Source organism: Gouania willdenowi, chromosome 4 (genome assembly GCF_900634775.1).
Source record: "Gouania willdenowi chromosome 4, fGouWil2.1, whole genome shotgun sequence".
Taxonomy (NCBI): Eukaryota; Metazoa; Chordata; class Actinopteri; order Blenniiformes; family Gobiesocidae; genus Gouania; species Gouania willdenowi.
This window is the reverse complement of record NC_041047.1, coordinates 17,514,252-17,535,075: the sequence shown is the minus strand read 5'-3', so window position 1 is coordinate 17,535,075 and position 20,824 is coordinate 17,514,252. Positions and strand designations below refer to the sequence as shown.

The 20,824-nt window shown below is 37.3% G+C and overlaps 1 protein-coding gene across 2 annotated transcripts in view; it reads right to left on the bottom strand.

Moving 5' to 3' along the window:
* usp13 (ubiquitin specific peptidase 13) overlaps positions 1 to 20,401 on the bottom strand; it is a 33,117-nt gene extending 12,716 nt beyond the window's left edge. Inside the window, exons 1-15 of one of the 2 annotated variants that reach the window (XM_028444527.1) lie at positions 20,092 to 20,401; positions 16,829 to 16,954; positions 14,914 to 14,974; positions 12,314 to 12,435; positions 11,293 to 11,435; positions 10,604 to 10,788; positions 8,883 to 8,980; positions 8,560 to 8,750; positions 7,508 to 7,579; positions 6,814 to 6,907; positions 6,097 to 6,222; positions 2,758 to 2,911; positions 1,917 to 2,091; positions 1,653 to 1,741; positions 884 to 1,006 (exon numbers count right to left, since the gene is read on the bottom strand). In XM_028444527.1, the coding sequence (XP_028300328.1) occupies positions 884 to 1,006; positions 1,653 to 1,741; positions 1,917 to 2,091; positions 2,758 to 2,911; positions 6,097 to 6,222; positions 6,814 to 6,907; positions 7,508 to 7,579; positions 8,560 to 8,750; positions 8,883 to 8,980; positions 10,604 to 10,788; positions 11,293 to 11,435; positions 12,314 to 12,435; positions 14,914 to 14,974; positions 16,829 to 16,954; positions 20,092 to 20,202 (1,870 nt within the window). In that variant the 5' untranslated portion in view covers positions 20,203 to 20,401. Of the gene's footprint in view, positions 1 to 883; positions 1,007 to 1,652; positions 1,742 to 1,916; positions 2,092 to 2,757; positions 2,912 to 6,096; positions 6,223 to 6,801; positions 6,908 to 7,507; positions 7,580 to 8,559; positions 8,751 to 8,882; positions 8,981 to 10,603; positions 10,789 to 11,292; positions 11,436 to 12,313; positions 12,436 to 14,913; positions 14,975 to 16,828; positions 16,955 to 20,091 lie in introns of both variants that reach the window. The other variant, XM_028444525.1, reaches the window with a different exon arrangement.
* Between the last annotated feature and the right edge of the window lie 423 nt (positions 20,402 to 20,824).

Here is a 20,824-nt window from a genome sequence, read left to right as displayed (position 1 = left end):
AACTTAAAATGTTACCAAAACAAAGAGTCAAATACTCAATATTTTCCACGAGAGGTAACTTTGTTTCGTCAACAGAAGCCTCTTTTTTCCAGGGTTCAATAAAGTACATTACAACGGCAGCACATGAGATCATTAGAGCCCCTCAGGCTTAAAAATGAATTGAGCACAACAACTCTACCTGCAATTAAACAAGCATACTTTGTCCTATAGGAAATTATTTATTTTACCCTGAGGAAATAACTTGTACCACTTTAAGTAGAAAACCATAACGCAGACAATTTCATGCATCATTTTAATACAAGCTAAAAAAGTATAAAAAAGCAACTTTTAACAATGCACACCCAACACACTTATCAATTTAACTTTATGTTAAACACCTATAGTCTCCCAAACTACACTGTTTGATAATTCATTTAAAGAAAGTATGAGAAAACCTAAGGTAAAGCGACACACTACACCTTGAAAAAAAAAAAAAAAAAAAAAAAACAGAGAAATGTACGGACATGACACGATTAGGATTAAACACCTGCTCAAAGCAAAACGTGCAAATCCCACGACCAACTCATCTTCACAGCCAAGTATCATGCTTGGCCGCCTTCGATTTCCTCAGATTTCTCAGGACAAAGTTGGATATGAACAGACGGATAAACAGACCATAAGAGGTGTGAAACCAATGTACCGGGTGACTTTGCAATGAATGCATCCACATTTAAATCAAGCACAATTTTCTTTCTTTACATGTAGTTCACATTAAATTGTAAGAAATAATTGAATAAAACTCTATTACTGACAACACAACAAGTGTCAGACGATCATAGAAGAGAATGATCACACCAAACTAGTTTACTTTGTGTTTTAAAGGCTAATGGACACACCGACATACCTCTGGTATCTTCAGGTAACACAATAGGAGGCATTATGTCCGGCAGCTCCTCCTCACTGGCCTGCAGGCCTGCAGCTCGGAGCCGGTTCAGGTCCAGAAAGTCTGGGACGTCTATGGCAACATCTGTGAGACAACAGGCAATAAACAGTTAACTAAAGCCTACATCTGTGTCTCTGATGCATCATTCATCTTTAATGATGGACAGATCTTTGCTTTTAGTCAGTCTGTGCGCATTTTAACACATTTACAAATGAGAACTTGTTCTCAATGACTTATCTGGTTGAATAAAGGTCAAATAAATACATTTGGAAATCACATCCACACCAGCAGGTCGCAGACAATAATCACAACAAACCACTAAAAATCCTTTAATAAATCCATTTTAAAATGGTTTATTTTTACTGCGCACCAGTTTACACAGCTATAGGAAATAATCAGTAGATGATAAGTTAATGTATAATAATTTTGAGAGTTGATTCCATGAAAAAGCACTCGTAATAAGAACGTTTCCAGCTTCATCGGCTGCATTAAAACATTTTTATCATTAGTCCATGAAAAAAAGCTTTAAGATTTTGTCCAAAGCCTGCAGCTATATAAATATATGTGTGCTGGATTTTTAACCATCAGCTGTATGTGCATTGTAAAAAGTAGTTTGACAGCACCCCCTGTAGGACATTTACAAAACTACAAACTTAAAAAAACAGTCAAAAACTGTTGAAATCAAAGACAGACATTTGAAACTGATTGGGTCAAGTGGGATGATATTTACCAAGTTTTTTAGGCACCCAGTCAACTCCGAACGTAAACTTCTTAATCTGGACTATAAGGTACTCTGGGAAGGAGGCAAAACGACAAGTTCTGTGGAGGAAACAACACCGTTAAGATAAAACAAGTAAAAATTAGGTATGTACAGCTCTTGTGTTTTTTCTCCAATTAAAAATCAATGCAAGTTTCAAAGTTAATATATATACAATAAAGCTTTGAGGGTTCAAAATAGCCATTTGTAACCAATTAAGAATGAGGCCTTGCTTACTTGACCCCGGCTGACTTGGCCTGCAGCGCTGAGCTCCAGAAATCAGGCACATTTTCGGGCTCTGTGAAGGCCTGCAGACAAGCAGTGAAGGGAATCCGTGCCCTCACTGGTTCAGGAGGAGCTCGCATGTTCTCCTCGGCTTCTTTTCGCTTGGCCTCATAGGTCAGCAGCTCCTCTGGCAACATTAAAACAAGGATTTTAAAATCACCATGGACAATGTAAATAGTCAAAGTTAAGAGGAATTTCAAATAGAAAAACCACTGGCAGTCAAGTTTGAGGACGTGTGTGATGGTTGTAGATAAGAATGATTGTTATCTCTACATGACTTGTTATCATGTGCAATATTATTCATTCATTTTTCCTGTTAAATATTAATTGAATTTTACCTGTCCTGCTGCGAAAAAATCTGTTTGTACATAATTTATTATCCACCACATTTCATAACTCTATCATAGGTTTAATGTACATTGTTCATTGTATTCTAATTAAATTTTTTATATATTTTGTAAATTATTAAATATGTCTTGTGTATTCCTTTCTGCATAGTGTAAACTGCATATTTCTTAATTTATTATCCACCACATAATTTATTATCCACCACATTTCATAACTCTATCATAGGTTTAATGTACATTGTTCATTGTATTCTAATTAAATTTTTTATATATTTTGTAAATTATTAAATATGTCTTGTGTATTCCTTTCTGCATAGTGTAAACTGCATATTTCTTTATTTGTTTCAACACATTAACAGGTCCATCTAAAAGTAAACGTATACTGCTCTCTCTCATTCTGATGTGTGTGCGTGCGTGCGTGCGTGTGTGTAGTCAGGCTCCTTTACCTCTGTTCGTAGCAGCTTCGAATGGCGTTGGCACCTGGATGCCATAATCCACCCGCTGAGTGTAGCGAACCCTGCGACTCTGGCAGCACTGAACTCGCTCCTCCACCAGGAAGCGGAAGGCGTCACTTGGATTTTCTGAGCCTGCACTGTTTCTCTGCAGAATAAGCAGAAGTTTAGGGCATTTCAAAAAGGAGCACAAACTACAGCATTATGCGCCTTTACTCCCTCATGCTGATCAGCTCATCAAAACATAGTATAAATCCACTGAGAGCACCATTAACATGACTGGCAACGTACAGATACAATGCAGGGTGTAAACCTTTAACAAAGTACACAATGAACACCAATGGATCAGAGAAAACATGCAAACTCCTCGCAGAATGATTAAACCCACCTCATTTCTAATAAAATAAATAAAAAAGAGTAACAATTGTAAGAGCTAATGTCGAGCTATTGATTTAAATTCCCACCTAAAGGGATTTTGCAGCGTCTACCTGAGTTTCAAAACTGGATTCCACTTGAAAAATGAAGCAGTTGATTCCAATAAAGTTGTTTTATTTCTGAGTTGGTGACTAGTTGATTTTAACATTGAACAAAGGAGGGCCCTGAATTGTAACAGAAAAAGAACAAAAAAAATGTGGGCAAAATATTGGCTACTCGACTGAAGTCAGTCATAATTTTACAGTTTGGATGTGAAGAGGTGGTTGTCACTCTCCCCTGAGCAGCAGCTGCGATCACAGCCGCCTGTGAGAGATTGTGGCGGGGACGAACGTTCACAAAAGACACCGGTAAGGGAGGATAAGTTTCACTTTCGAAACGAAGCGGAGAGAGGATTCTACATACTGCAGCTTTAAACTGTTGAGTTAAACACTCTTTTCTCTCTTTTTGCTTTTGCTTTTAAATGTATTCACTTTCTCAATACCTTGTAGTTCATTTGAATTTAGCTTAAAAAAATGAATAGAAGGAAAAGCAAATAAACCATCTCCACATAATTGACATAAATTCAATGTTAACATTTCCTAAAAATGAAAGAGCTTCCCAACATTCAGTTATAATTAACCATTTGGACAAACTTTACTGCTATTAAATGACCAGACAGGACTGTATCGCACTTGCTGTTTGACCCAAGTCTCCTAATACAGACATTTACACGCTTCAGTTTAGCAGCTGCTACATTTGCTCGCTCTGTCAGTATTTAGCACAATAACTGCTATTACAGAGGGAGTCGTATCGCTGCAACCAAACAGGTTGAAGTTAAATTTGTGTTTGTTTTTTTTTTTTTTAGATGGTGAGAAATGCTGCCATCACTGCTGACCACAGCACTTTGCCTGCTCGCAGCCTGTTTGTAACCCTGTCAACCTATTCTGAGACGCTACAGAAATACACAAGTTATAAATTTGCCAGCAGACAAGTATGAGGGCTGATGCTAGTGGTGCTTCAGTCTGATTGTTGATGTACTAATGATTGAATAAAGTTTGCAGACGGATTAAAAAGGTGAATTGAGAAGATAAGTGGAATAATATTGTGCAAACGTGTAGAATTAAAGCATGGGGCCACCAATTATTTCCAAAAATGAAAGTAAAGCAAAATGATAGAGTTTGAACGTTACATTTTCTTCCTATCTCATGCTGGAGGAAGTGTTCGGGCCTTGTCAGGGCATGTATCCTGGCACAGGCAGAATAGGAACCATTATCTGCGCACCGTGTGTAAGTGATAGCAGAGAGAGAACTATAAATACCCCGGCCATGAAAAACATTTTAGAGGACCCACTGACTGTATAGCACAAAACATCAGCGCAAACTGGAAACATAGAAAGCAACGTGTCACCAGAGGGCTAACACGTCAAACATGAACATGTCAAATCCCGCTCAAAATGTTTCTTAATGTTTAATAAGCTAAATGCAAAATTCTGCTGTAGGGTAATGAATATTAAATGCTATACTGACAGCGCTGTGGTTCTGCAACGCGCTGTGGGATCATGTAAATGTTAAGCATTGGCCTTCCAGGACTATTATTGTGAAAGATTAAGTTTTGCCCTGCCCATTTCCTGCACTTTTGTCAGCATTGCAACTACACCCATAAACATCCTTGTGGTTATTTCTTGGTTAATGGCATGTTGCAACCAACTTTAAAGGTGCAGTCTGCAACTCTTATAAAAGTGACTTTTTGTCATATTTGCTAAAGCTGTCACTATGTCAGGCTCTCCTGCTGCTCCTGCAGCCTTTGGCAGATTGCCAGAATGCACCGCGACCGAGCAAAAAGAACCAATCAGAGCCAGGATTGTGTTTGATGGGCTGTCTGACAGCTGTTGCTCACAGGCCCCGCCCCTTTCCCGGAGCTAGAGCACCGTCTTTTTTGACAGTTTATGGTGTGGAGGAGTAGAAGATGGAATTGGTGACTTTTATGCTTGAAAGGTAATTACTGCTGCTTGATTTACATTGTGTTTGATTTGTAATTGTAACACTAGAACTCTGTAGTGCATGTGTTGTTTGTGTGCGCAGCAGCCTCCGTGTGGGCTGTTGTAAGTGACACTGTGCTGTTGCTGCTGCTGCTGCTGAGGTGTGTGCACATTGAGAGAGAGAAGCGCTGCAGTAATATGCTTTACTTTAACAGTGCATGTTATATTACTGTGATGTTTCTGTCAGACTAACGTTAGCTTGGTAGCTCTTCTGAGGGAGGGACTTTGGAAAGTTTGGAGGCAGGGCAAGAGAGCGGCGGGGAGGGAGGGGGAGAGAGGGATCTGAAAGTTGCGGACTGCACCTTTAATAGGTGCATATCGCCACCTACTGTACTGGAGTACATCATTATTGCAAGGGTTTACCATTTTATAAATAAGTTCTGCAAATATTTCATTAATTCCTAATATCTCAACAGTTGCTTCCACAACTGTCTTAATTAGATCACTTCTTTTTTTCTGTTGCAATGCCACAATTAATAATTTGTTGCAATCAAACGTCCTTTGATTTTACCAAAGCATTGGTTTAAGTCAAAAATCAGGTTAGTATCACATTCCAGTTCTAGCATGACCCAGCATTTGCTTTTCTTTCTGTGACAAAGTTATCCCTGTGTGGGTGTTCTCCAGATATACATATATTTTCTTTAACGATCAAACACACGAGTCTAATAAATGGTGGTGGTGTTCCTAAACTTGATCAGCTGCTTGGTCCAACCTTGGTCTACACTGCAAAACATGGCAATCTAGTGCGACTTCATATTGAATTTTAATGTTTGTTGTTTAATTGTTGGAAATATTTGTAAATAAAACCAAATTTTGAGGTTCTACCATTATAAAGTTCACCGACTGTGCTTTGTAGAACACTATTGCTGAGATGAACTGACCTCTACCAGGTTGATAATGTGCAGAAGGAACTCGTGTGCATCTTGTTGTCTGTTGGAGCAAAACTCTGGGTGTCCTCGGCTCACCAACGCCTTCAACATACGAGGAGAGACGCCTTTCTGCTGGTGCTGCAATGAAAAACCAGGGATGTCACAAACACTGGCTGTGCATCATCGCTCACACGATTTTAGAAGAAGAAAGGTGAGACAGGAGACTACTGGAGAATCTTACAGATAGTTTTAGGCTGCGGTTCTTATAAAGGGACTTATGGACCATAGTGCACAGTTTAAAAGAATCCCAAAACTTTTAAATGACATGATCCAATTTTTTTACTTGCAGTGCTAATAAAACCTTGATATCTGTTACCTTTACCAAGATTTTAATGAAAATAATGAATTTTGTTCATTTTTTAAGAGGCTTAATTATAGGAATTACTTAAGGGCCTTTAATTTGCATACTGTGTCTCATACACACACACACACACACATTAATAGGCATGAAGCTGATTTGTTTAAAAGAAAAGTGATGTGATGTGATGGAGATGAAGACAGATAAAAAAATCACCAACAAAACAAATCTGAAAATGTCAGGCCTAATAATTTAACAGGAGATCTGATTCAATACAAAGATTTTTTTTCAGGAGTTAAAATCATCAAAGAGAAGTCTCATTCTGTTTCTATTGCACCTGGTTTTGGAGCTGGACATACCCCGTTTAATACCTTGTGTTCTTCTTTCATCACCTGTTCAATGAGCTCAGATTTCATGGGTGGTTTGGAGTACAGGCCTGAGAGCAGCCCGTGTCCCAGTTTAGCCCTGCAGGACAAAAACACCGACAAGTGAATTAGCGTCTTGTTTGGGTTATTTGTTTCAGAAACAACTTGATGGCAGTGGGCACTCGTTTTATTTTGATTTGCCATTTATTTAACACAGTAACATTGATGCTGTGACATTAAATCATGCACAGATCTTATAGTAAGTGCTTATAGAAGAATAGGGAGTTAAACAAATCAGTAAGAGAAAGAGAATTTAACACAGTAAAAAATTAAAACATAAAAGAAAAATGAAAATACAAATAAAGAATAGACTAATTTGAAACATGCCAAACAATTTTTTTGGAGGGATTCTTCAGGTTCTTTAGTCAAAGAGTAAAGTTTTTTCATTACACCAATTATAACCATTATCCATACCATACAAACATCTAGATGAATGCCTCAAATCATAAAATAAGCACCCATATTCATTACCTGCTTGGCAATGGCGATATCTTTCATCATTGATTTAAACACTTACTATTGCATAAAAAAAACCAACTAATTTTAACAAAACGAATTACCATAGTTAATATAAATTAGTGATGACGATACTAATAATTATGCTCGGTCAGTGTCACTATGTAACAGTGGGTTCACTTACATTTGTGTAGCAAAGTCTCCAGTGGGGTCAAGAGGTGAATAGTCAAATATTCTCTGAAGGTTACCCACATACCTGAAAATCAACACACACACGTTACACATCACATGGGAGAAGATGAGAAAACAAACACAAAGCTCATGTAAACAAATACTTCTACTGGGTCTACTGACATACATTCATTTTTTTACACTGCATACATTCATTTATGTACACTCAGTATTAGGAAACATACTGGTATAAGTGCTTAATGCAAGGCTTATAAAGACGAGAGTTTGGTGTGCAAGAACTTAAATGAACTGCACAGTTCAGGCGTGAACCAAGAGATTTTTTTTTTATAGTTTGTTAAGGCAGAGGTTTTAATCCAGGCCTATTCTTTCAAAATCAGCACCTAAACTTACAATTTGCACTTCCGGAAAAATGAAAGATAAGTTTCTTAAATACACTCCTGTACATTATTGCAAGCCTGTGCTCACTCTATATTAACCTGCAGGGATTTAGAATTAAAGGGCTTGAAAGGTCATGTACCTGCACATATAAAGTGTAGTGCAATTAAATGTATAATCCCTGTACCTTTTGGGATTCCTAAAGAAGGGAATTAAATATCCCTCAGATGATTTCCTCTCCTATAAGGATCATTAGGCCCCTAATTTTGAGATAACGTGAATTTAAAAGTTTTCAATGGAAATCCTGCTGGGTTGTAAAATTGTGTAAACATTCTCTGAATGTTCCACAGTTGATGCAGGTCATGTATGAGCATGGATGACTCAGTAAAAGTTTGTGTACACGTTCTGATCAATGTAAAATGTAGGTATCCACCTTTCTCTAATAAAGCTTATTGCATTACATGATAATCAAATTATGATTTAACAATTAAAAAAGGCCTTTTTTGAATATTCATAAATTATATTCATCATTTTTTATAATGTGATTACTGCTGTTACTGTTTTGACACTTAAAGAATTACGTAAAGAATAGTTGATGCTTTATGAATTTAGAAAATGAGGCCGAACCACATTAAACCACATGTTCAAATCGAAGAGTACACAACTCACATCCTCTGGAAGTCTGGGATACTGAAGAGGACCTGCATTACTGTTCCAAGGTAGCAGCTGTTTCCCAGATTTTTGACACCCGTGTAACCTGAACCGTAAACCGCCTTCAGCTTCATGCCCGACTCCTGGATCACCTCCCATTCACTGACCCGTGTTCGGGTGTTGTTATCTATGTGGTGCCCGTTTTCTGTCTGAAGAAGAAACAGAAAAGTGTGTAAAGACTTATTCATGTCTGATATACCAACTGTACGTTTACGTTTACATTAGCTTGGCACGTAGTAGGGATGCGTTTAGATTCAGAACTTAGATTCAGATACACTCACCCTTTTCTGCATTTGTAGCATGTCAATGCCAAAATGTGACAAGTGCTCTGATACCTGGGGGTCCAACACTGCTTCTTCCTCCTCAAATGAGTAGACATCTGAAATCATAATAAACCCACATAGTCTCTAAACCAAAGTTAGGATATAAATAATACTTAAAATAAATCTTCTAAATATTTGAATTGTACATCATGGGTCAAAAACAGTGATTACTGCAATAATGACATTATTTCAGTGAATTTTGCACTGTTTTTTCTACATTTTGCTCTATTTTTTCTACACTGCCTTGCACCATGAATGAGAGCTACTATTTTCAAAACATTTGTTGTGCTTTTCTTGTGCAATGACAAATAAAATGATTATTTTTCTTCTATTAGGGCTGGGCAATATATCGAGATTCAAGATATATCAAGTTCTCTATTTTGGCAATATAGAAAATGACAATATTGCCTATATCGAGATTTTTTCTTTTTTCTTTACTTGTTTTTATTTATATAATCACAGTAAAAATCACATCACACAATTATTTAATATTATTCATAGAGTACAGTCAAACTGTGTCATTTACATTTATTCCATATTTGTCAGATATATATTTTATAGCTTATTGTGTATTAGAATACTCTTTTTAGGAGTCGCTGCTTTCATTACTTCTCAGGAGAGCATGAAAAGCACAGTTAGATGGATTGCCGAATGCGTCCTAATGCAGACCTACCCCTAAACAAACCACACTATAGAACTCACTCACACGTGCTGTCCCTTATGTTACGTTCACACCGGGTGCGTCATGAAATGTTTGTGTGACCAGATTACATACAAAGTCAACAGGACCGGACTAGGAAGGATTTGGCGTGGAGGAGAATCAGCAAGGAGGTGGTAGTAGCAGGTAAAAGTTCTCTCTGTAGCACTGAGCTAGAATAGCATTAGCTGCTAATCACACAGGCTTTTTACACTGGTGGTTTATGTTTGTGAGAGGAGAAAAAGGAGTGCAGCTCCTCGCTTCAGCAGGCAGTGAAACTCACCCAGTTGGATGTGTCGCTGGTGGGCGGTGCTTTGCTTCAAACACGCATATGAAGCAAATGGGGACAGTTTTTGATCCTGCAAAACCTGCGGAACGCTTTGTACCGCAGAAGACGCATTCGGTGTGAACGCAGCATTAGAGGACAAAAAGACAAAAGTGTCACATATTGTGCAACTGTTTGTTAATAAATGTGCCTGTGTTGCATTTTTCATCAGCAAATTTAAACTAAGATTGTATCTCTGGTCAGACTTTACGGAGTTTAAAATATCGAGATCAATATCGTATTTCACCATTTTGAGAAAAAAATATCGAGTTTTGGACCATATCGCCCAGCCCTAATTACTATCGTAAGCCTTAGTAATGATGGAAATGTATACATTTAAACATTTAAATGTTTCAAAATGTTTAAATATTTGCATAAATCTAACAACTAACATTTATCTGTATGTAGTCATTAGATTTCATCTTAGAAAGATTGCAAAAGAAAAGCAGAACAAACGAAGTAAAAAATGTTTTCCTTGCTCCAGATAACCCTGTCTAAAATCTTGCTTTTTGTTGTTGTTTTTGTGCACTTGTCTCCTTATCAAAAGGTGTGGTTGTTCCTTAAACCTTGAAAAAAAAGATGTTTTCTGTTTTGAAATCTGAAACATCCGTCTGCATTCATGCACCACATGAGATAATCTCAACATGTGTCCCACACCTGCTCCGTCTGGGGTGATGGTATCCAGTTTGACAGCCAAAGGGTATTTGGTCTCTCTGAAGTGCTCCAGGGCGTGGCCGTTGCCTCCGCTCCCATCAAAGAACCACTTCCCACAGAGCACTGCTCCATCTGTCAGGTTTAGCCACAGATTTTCTCTCATTTCACACTTCTGGCACTTCCAACCACTGGTAAAAAAAAATAAAAAAAAAGAAAGAAAAGAAAATCATAGGAATATGTGAGCACTGGGATGTTGAAGCAAAAAGTCAGGTTAAATATTGGTTTAGGAGAATATTTGGATTTTTGCAGAGTTAAAGTGCAATTCTTTGTAAAACAAAATCAGTATTTCTTACTGAGGAGTGGACACAATGAAAATGTAATATATTCTTCAAGGAGGTACATTTAAAAAGTTAATAATCCTAATATGTTATATTCACTTCTTAAAACACACCTGTTTCACTCTGTTTTTAACACATACTCATCCACTTGTTTATGCCTATTCCTTGCCTTTTTACTGCTGTTCTTTTTTTTTTATTTCTATGTTTTCATCACTGTATTGCTGTTGTTATATTAACCGACCTTTTAAAGTGTCTTTCAGTCTCTGGAAAATCACTTTTAAGTCAAATGTATTATTAGGACTAAAAAACACCAATTAAAACCATTCATCCTCCTGTAAACAATGATGGTCTTACTTTGGTGGGATCCTGACATCATTGTCCAGCTGTCTGAGGCTCCTGGCATGTTTGGAAACCTGGATCTCCTCTTCCCAGGACTCTGGCTCCTGTTTCTTGTACGCTGACGAAGCGTTGAGCACTGCATCGCAGGCAATGGTCACCTGAACATTGTTTGCAAATAGTTTATGACGGGAAGTTTAAGAAAGATCTTCATTTTTGTAAGAAATTGCAAGAAGACTCAATGCAAGATTCAAGTGAGAAAATGTTATTTGTGCAACAGCTTGTGTCCTGATTCGTTAGACAGGGAGAAAAACTACTAATACTTTAGTTACTCAAATAAAAGCTGCTGTGGCTTTAAAAACGCACGTAAATTGCATGTAAATAATAGATGTATGATCATTTATTTCATTTTCTTACAGTGAGGGGTCAATAACTTGCCAAAAAAAATTGCAAAAGTGTCCAATTCAATTTTTAGTTATGTACAGAAAAATGATCAGGTGCTGCTTAACATGTATAATCTGGGTGTGTGTGCCTTTTTGTGTAAAAATGTTATCTTTTTTCTGGCTTCATAAACACTCACTGGGTGTACAATAAATAATTTTAAAAAAGGCTTTTTTTAACATAGCACCACAATATCTTTATTAGAATTACATTTTTATCAAAGTATTAATGCATTAAAGTTTCCAAAATCAATATTCAACATCTGATTAACAGAAACAATTGACTATAATGTAAAAAAAAAAAAAAAACATAAAAGCAACACACAAACCATCGTCAAAGTCACCATACTGTGCATCTTGTAGTTCCCTGGAAATGTTTTATACTCACCATTGTGTAAGTGAGTAAATTATCTCATAAACCTCTTATATACACTTCATTGTTTTTGAATTATAAAATATTCCAATCTTCAAAAATTGCTCAAAACTAATTTTCATGCTATATCATTTGACCCATTCTGTCCTGCCACCAGGGAACGACGAGGTGCACCTTCCCCATCAGCATGCACAGAAACACAGCCGTGCAACACTGACTCACTGACCAGAGCGGGCAGCTCCTCAATATTTGGTAAGGGGATCTCGAAGTGGTCTGGGAAAATGACGAGCTTGGCCTCATCCTCATACTCATAGTCCTCGCCGTTAAAATCACGGTTTAGCTCTAATTCTTTGAGGGAAGAAGTAAAGAGTGAGGCAGCTGCAAAAACATATGCTAAAGATAGTGTTGACATAGAGGTTTAGCTCAAATGATCTCAAACTGGTTTCTTGAAACAGGGAATAAGTTTACTGTATTCCAATCGCTTTTAACATTCACAAGATCTAAACCCACAGAAGCAGCTTTAGGACGTGGATGAAGAGGACATCTGCATCCAACATATCTGCAACCTCATTTCATCAATATTAACAAAAAAGAAAAGGGTAGCCAAACCAATCCCTGTAAGAATGAGTTTGCTCAAAACTCCTCCCCTCTTCTCCTAAGTAATTTATAAATCTATTATAAATTTAAGAGAAACCATGATCCCAATATAAAAGTCAAATAAATCCTGGTTAACTATGCTTTAATTGCATTTACTAAGTTATCTAAATTTTTACTTTTTTTTTTTTTCAATTTACAAAGTCAGAAGAAGGATAAAAATTGTCATTTATCTCAGCCATTACCCACATTTTATTTCAACCAAAACTGTAAGGATTAATTAACTATTTATTTAATAAATACTGTACATTCAGTTGAAATGACTGATTATACATTCAATTTATTGAAATATATAAAAAAAATAAACAATTAAATCAATAAAAGTCATTGCTTTTTAGGTTTGAATGCATTTCCAATACAACAAAAAAAAAACAAAGGAAATCCTAAAGAGGTCATTTGCGACATCGGTCAGCAACTGCATCCTCACTTGCATTTTCTTAAGGAAATAAAATGCAAATATTCTAGTTTAATCCAATGGAATGTGGCCTAATCTGGTTTAATTAATGGAATTTGGTGTAATTCGGTCAAATTCGGCACAATTTGGTTTAGTTTGATGGAATTGAACTTAATTTGGTCTAATCCAGACCAACTATTTCATTTGTTAATTTCAATGTTTGATTTTAATTAATTTCAAGCCAGGTCATTACAAAAGGTAAAAACTGAAATAAAGAAAGAGGGATGAATATATTTTTCCTGACTGTGAATGTCCAGTATTTTCTGTTCTGATCTCACTGACTGACCTGGTGTCAAACCTGACTCATCAATAAAAAATAAAAAATAAAACTAAAAAGCATCTGTCCAATCAGAGCTGTGTACTCTGTTGTGCTCATGACTCATGACTTATTTCTGACGTTACTGGGCATAATGACTTCATGCTACCGTGACGTCAGATGCTAACAGTTTGATTAGCTCACTGGACAGCTTTGGAGGGCGATGGCATAGGAACAATGTTTGGCTGAAAGAACCTGATTGAATGACAGTGAAGTGGATCAAAGGCAGAGTTTGATGTTGACAGAGATGGTTTAATACAATTAACAAATCTCTGCTCTGAAGACTATAAACTGAATACGTACAAAGTCTTGTGAGGTGAGTAGGATGTATGAGGAAGAAGTGTGTCAGCTCGGTGGGTGGGGGGGGGGGGGGGGGGATGACAGGTGGTGGCAGCTGAAGCCTGGACTCTAACACACAACCCTACCCCGACGAAGAGGAGGAGGAGGAGGGATGGTGGGACGGAGCAGGCTTCAATATAGAACAGTTACCAACCACAGATACAAATAAATAAGCTATATTTAGAGAACAGGAGGAGGAGGAGGAAGTGGAGTCAATGCTGGAAAGGGCCCATCATGGGAAAATTCCAACACTTTGGGTAAAGGCCGGTCCAGAGGCAGCTGGTGGGCGACAGTAGTTTATATAGAGTAGTGAACAATAACACTGTGCGTAACCCAGTACACAAACCAGTCCACTTTCATCTGGGAGTAATGGTGTTTAGTTCATCACAGGAACAGAAATGCATACATTCACTCGTGTTTATTTTAATTTGAACACACATTACAATAATGCAGTGTCCAAATTATAACTTTCAATCATTTTTTTTTTTTTTTTTACTTTTTATAATGTATTTATTTATTATTTTACATATTGTGTTTGTTATATTAAAAGCCAACAATACTGAATTTTTACTTTTTAGGAGTACTTTTTAAATTGCTGTAGAGCTGACTAGCGACTGACTAGCAGTTTGCCTCGTGTGCTGTTATATTCTGAGATTCGTGTGTGTGTGGTTGTTAAGTGCTAAGATAGGGTTTTGGATTGTTAGAACTTTTTGTGATCCACTTGCCTTTTGCGGTGCATTTTTTATTTGAACACTTTTATATAGACCTTGTGATTTTCTTAGTTGTTACTTTTTGTTTGTTGTTTTTAGTTGAGTTTTTGCCAAAGCGTTTAATGACTGTTTATTTGATTTAAATTACTCCATTTGTTAAATTATAAATAAATTGTTTGGTTTTTACACCAGTCCAACTGGTTGTGTTACACTCCTTTGCTCCTAGACCTAAGGGGTTGTAACATAAGAAGAACGGTCTCTGCATAATTCTATTGAAAGCACAGGTTTTATATACAGTATATGTGATTTGAAGACATGTATAGGAGCATCTGCCACTCCTTTCTATAACCTACCTAGAAAGACCTTTCCATTCCTTCTCCTGGGGATGGCGCCTGCTGCAGCTCCTGTAGCTTTCTGTAGAAAAAATATGGAAAAAATGGTTTCAACAGATTAATTCAAAACACGCAAAGAACCCTTGTCACATTCTTTACTTTTTAACCTTTCTTACACCTTGAATCATAATTTTTGTAAATTTCAGGAGAAGGGGGGGTTTTAATGTTAGATTAAGAAAGGTTGTCAGTGTCCAAAAAGCTGTTTATGTTGCCAGGTCAGGTTACGAAGCTAAGGGAAAACCCCCAGCCTCAGTCTGGTTGAAATGAAAGAATGATTGGATTGATTTGCCGACTTGAGCAGATAACATTGGCAGCACTTGTGAGTGACATTCTGGCCATTGGCCCTGTCGCGTTGTTGATCTTGTGTCATTCTCCTCCATAAGCAGCGGTGACCACTCGTACTGCCACCAGATAGTTCCTTCACTGTCGTGACTGGGTTGGGCTGATGGCGTCCTGCTCACAGACAGAGCGTGTTGACACACTCCAGTCCAAGTGGATACATGGGGTTAAAACAGACACAGAAGCCTGCAAAATGTGAGCAGCTGTTTGTGCTCAGATCCAGGCATGGAAATAGCAGCTCTTTACACCCACAGAGCAGATCTGAGACAGATTAGAGCTCAACCTCTGTTGTTCACCATCAACCCTGGTTTGCTTAGATTCACACAACTATGCCAATGTAGAGCTGCACAACATTAACAGGACTTTCTTTAACAGATAGTGGTGTTTTAGTTACATCTGAATGGATGTGTTTAGTCCTGGTACTGCAGTTTTCCTCCTACAGTCCAGAAACATGAATGTTTGGGTAATTACAGCTTCTAAACTACCTTTAGGTTAGCTCTGCATTGGCAGGTTATCTGATTAGGACATAACCTGTCTTGATTTTATGATATAAATATTAGAGAGTCAAAGTACCTAATTATTGAGTGTGTACATACAACTCCTACAACTAATTAGTACAGGCCAAAGGTGATGCAAGAAATCCCAGGCAATTAAACATTTGGGTCAAAATTAGAGCCGCGTATCTATTCAGAATGATTTCCCAAATCGATTAGATTCACAAGAGGCCCAATTCCATTTGATTCGCGATTCAATTTGATTTTCAGTTTGGTGCAGGATATTTCAGTCACAGTACCAATTTTACTTTAATATGGAAGAGATTCTAAGAGATCAAATGCTGTAAATAGTAGAAAGTAACTCTAACTCGATGAGGAATGAAACATATTCATGTTTACATTAGGAATTGAGCCCACAGCACTGTATTTAACATGGTAAAAAAGATGCAATAACTAGTATTTTAGCATTTCCTAAAGAAAATGTCCTTTTCTTTTCCCTACAGCATCCTGTCCATTCCCTTGATAGTGTAGTTGTTCTGATCCCAGTGTTCCATTTAAATGTAAAGTTACTGTATTTTATGATTCCTATGTTTGCTTTTGAAATTAACTGCAATTATAAATTATTAATCAATTATTCAATGACTAGTATTATCTCACAGGCCATACCATTCTGTGATTGCTTGATCTCTTTAGATCTCAGAAGCTAAGCAGGTCTGGGCCTGGTTAGTAGTTGGATGGGAGATTCCAGGTGTCACAGTGGAGTACAGTCACCCCATTGGTATCTGTCATTGTGTCCTTGGGCAAGGCACTTCACCCACATTGCCTAGTTTGAATGTAGTGTGTGAGTGAGGGTTGGTGGTGGTCAGAGGGGCCGATGGTGCACTTTAGCAGCCTCGCTTCAAAGTGCGAGGTGCTGATAAATTGCAAACTTGCATAAAAATAAAGCTCAGAACATCAACAAAACAGTTAAGTGTCAGACAAGTGTGATCTTATCTATGAAGGTTCTCAGTGAACCGGGGGTCATTTTGATTCTGTGATCTTACCTCTTTGACATGCCGTTTGAGGTGCATGTAAACACTCTGTCCCGTTTTGCGATAATGTCTCTCCACATGTTCTCGTCCAAAGCCCAGGAATGTGTTCATACACACATAGAGGCCGCCTTCCGACTCCTGCGCATCAAAACAAACAGTAAACTGAGAAGCGGGGACTGGAAAACAAGCAAAAACATGTCAGGAAGCCTTTAAAAGCCCAAATAATCCTGTATTTCTTCATGTAAAATGATTCTAAGGATGTATTACGGTATATAAACTAATATATTCTACAGCACATCACAACCCTGAATGGGATAAGCACAAAAGTCTTAGGGATGGATGAAATAATGTGTAACTAACTGCTAAATGACATGAAGTATATGGTGAAAAATAATGTAGTTCTATCTCTATCTCTCATCTATGCTTCAACAAGCACTTTAGAGAATCATAGACTGATGCCAGGTTTTATTTTCTATATTGAAATACAATCTGCAGAGAGAAACAATTATTTATTGACATGTTAATAATAATAATAATGCAGGTAAAGTTGATATCTGTGAAGGTTCTCAGTCGTCCAGGTCACAATGATTCAACCAGAATCATCCTCAACCTCCAAACTACAATATATACTGTATATATGTTTATTTATTTATATATTTTTATTTTCCATTTTTATCTTTTAAAAAAGATAAAAGTAAAAAAAGAAATAATTTATCCTGATCCTCTATCTATCCTTTATACCTATCATTATTATTATTACTGTTACTGGCTTGTGTTTTGTTTTTTCTGTTCTGCACACCGAGTACTGAGTCAAATTCCCTGTGCTGTTTTCTAAAACTGTACTTGGCAAAATAAACTTTTGGATTTCTGATATGAGGGGTGGGATGATACACTGAGTTCATGATAGACACAATAGACGAGGCGATAACAATACGATATTTATGGACAGGAAAAATTACATTAAAAAAAATGCAGGTGGAAAACTAAACATGCTTTACTCTGGGTATGACCTTTTCAACGCAATATAAACTATAAGAATCTGGATGGATGAATGGATGGACAGAGATTGAAAAAGAAAGTTAGTTGATTAATTGATCAAACATATTTAGCATTAATAAATTTGTAAACTACACTAAATTCTTAAGGCACACTATCAAAAAACGCATTTATTATTTATCTATTATTACATATAATCAGTCCCACACACCGATAATTGAAAATTTAGTTTTAGAGAAATAATCACAAAATTAGCTCGTTTTTTTTTTTTTTTTTTTTTTTTTCAAAAAGACAAAAACCGTCTAATGTTTACTGACACTTTTGATACAGATGTGGTTATATATCACTTCATCTATTTTTCCACAAACTCATTGTTAAAGACAACACAAACTCTAATCATTTTAAGTCAGGTTCAAACTGGTTAAACTGGCTGTATATAAAGAAGCCACTGGCGGTTCAGTTGAATGTCTTGAGACCAAAACAGCTTTCTGCTATTAGCGTGTGCTGATCATACAGTAAAAATTAACTCAATGATCACTGATGGTCCTATAAACCTTCATGATAAACCTGCAAGTGGCCAAGCGTGACATCTGAGCCTCAACAGAGCACGACAGAAATAACCCAGTCCTCAGACCGACATGATGAACTCCAGACAGCTGAGTCACCTTTAAAAACACTTTGAATTTCAGAAAGTAGGCTGTCATTGCAGAAAAGCCATCAACATGGCTTTAATCTGTGTCATAGCAACACATACAAAAACTTCAAACTCCTTTATTATCAAGGCCCAGAAATGGTCGTTTGGTATCAAGTGAGCTTGAGGTTAGAATTTTAACCTTTTTATCTGAGAAAATTAAAGCAATTAAGTTTATCTGCACTTTCATATCTAAATTACTACAACTTATAAATACCTGAGCAAAGAGATTTGTAAATTAATGTCATTCCGTTTTAATTTTCAGCATTATATGAAAAAATATAATATATATAGAGTATATGATAAACAGTTTGTGAGAATAAAAAAAAGTACTAATAAACTACGGTTGCACCTATGTTCCATGATATGCAGCGTGGCATGTAAAATGTATCATTTCAAACTCAATGGTATTGGTTAGATAATTGATCAAGATGATTGACATAATGCGGGAAATTAGTAATTTAATCATTATTGTGATCTAGTTTCCACTTTCACGTAATTTTTATTTATTTTTTTCACGTATAAATAAATGGTGAAATATGTACGGCATTGATAACATTAAAGCAATCGGTGACATATTTCAGATCTTCACTTGCAATTTATTTGGTTTTTTTGCGACCAACTTTGTGTAATTTGGGAATATTTTGTGGAAAATGGCTGAATTTAGAAAATAATTAGTTCTTTCATCATTTTTTAGATTAAAAATGACTGTCGTTGTGTGAATAGTATGAATGTAGTATGTGTGAGTGAGTGTTTGTTGTGGTCGGAGGGACCGATGGCACACTATGGCAGCCTCGCTTCCATCAGTCTGCCCCTGGGGCAGCTGTGGCTACAATAGTAGCTTACCACCACAAAGTGTGGAGTCAAAGAATAATGCCTTTATTCTGTAAAGAGCTTCGTGTCTATGATAAAGCGCTATATAAAATCCAATGCATTCTTATTAAACATAATTCTATAAGGATGGGGAAAATGTGAGGCCTGCTGATATTGTGGAGTTTCATTGAATTTCTGTATTATTTTGAAGATTAGTTGGTACTTTACACAGTGAGACTTATTTGCTTTCTGCTGCTGGCCTAATTGAATGCTTTAAAGGGCCGGATTTGGCCCCCGGGGCCTTGAGTTTTGACATGTGTGACATTTGTTTCATTGCAGGCACACATACAGTAGTGAGGGTGAACAAAATTCAATAGTCTGACTTGTTTTTTTTTTTTTTGTAAATTGGATGCAGGTCATGAATACACGATGGAATAGAGCTGAGACAGGTAGGTGTGTGTGTGTGTGTGTGTGTGTGTGTGTGTGTGTGTGTGTGTGTGTGTGTGTGTGTGTGTGTGTGTGTGGGTGTGTGTGTGTGTGTGTGTGTTAATGGTTAAACTGCACAAAGGGAATCCCCTCCACGCCCCTGTGCTCAAACGTAAACACCATTTCTTGCATTGTTTACGAGCACGTTCAGAGGAAGAATGGCTGCTCAGGATAGCCATAGAAATACAGACCGTCGGTCCCTAAAACAAGCCTCTGTGCGTTTCCTATGAAGGGGTGTGTGTGTGTGTGTGTGTGTGTGTGTGAGAAAGAGGAGGGAGAGCGCGCTTACGGGAGAGTCGAAGGAAAAGGCACACTCGCTCTTGAAGACCCTGTCTCCCGTCCTGGGGACCCTGATGGTGGGCATGTAGGGGACCAGCAGCTCTCCGAGGTCTGCAGCCATGACTCCGGCTTGTGGCAGCACAGCTCAGTGCGGTGGTGGTGATGGCGGCTCTTGTCACAGCACAGGATGCTATTTTTAAAGCTCACCGTCTCCACATTCCTCCAGCCTGGGGAAGGGAAGGGAAGGGGGGGCTATGTGACGCAGAAAACTCAAAAATAAAACCCCGGACGGATGGAGAGTGTCTGCTGCAGTAGAGGAAAGGGGCTGTTCTGGCTCTTTTTTTGTCGTGTTGGGGTTGTTTTCTTGCGAAAATATTGGACCTGTGCTGTGCTCACTGGGACACGCCCACATTCATAAAGCCACACATTTACTACTGCTTCTTCTCCCTCCACGAAACACAACACGTGTTTAATGTGAGGATACGTTTTTAAACTTTTAGTCAACTGTTTATTTTTTCCCCAATAAATAGGCATCCACTTCTGCATTTGTGTGTAAATTTGCTTGTTTTTTTTTTTTAATTTAAAGATAAAGATAAACCCTTTATTAGTCCCACAAGGGGAAATTTGCACAGTTTCATAAACAGCATTATAAAAAATAAATAAATAGAAGATATATATGGCAAACCGTTTATGAAATTAAATACATTTATATGAAAGTCTGAATATATAAGGTATATACAAGC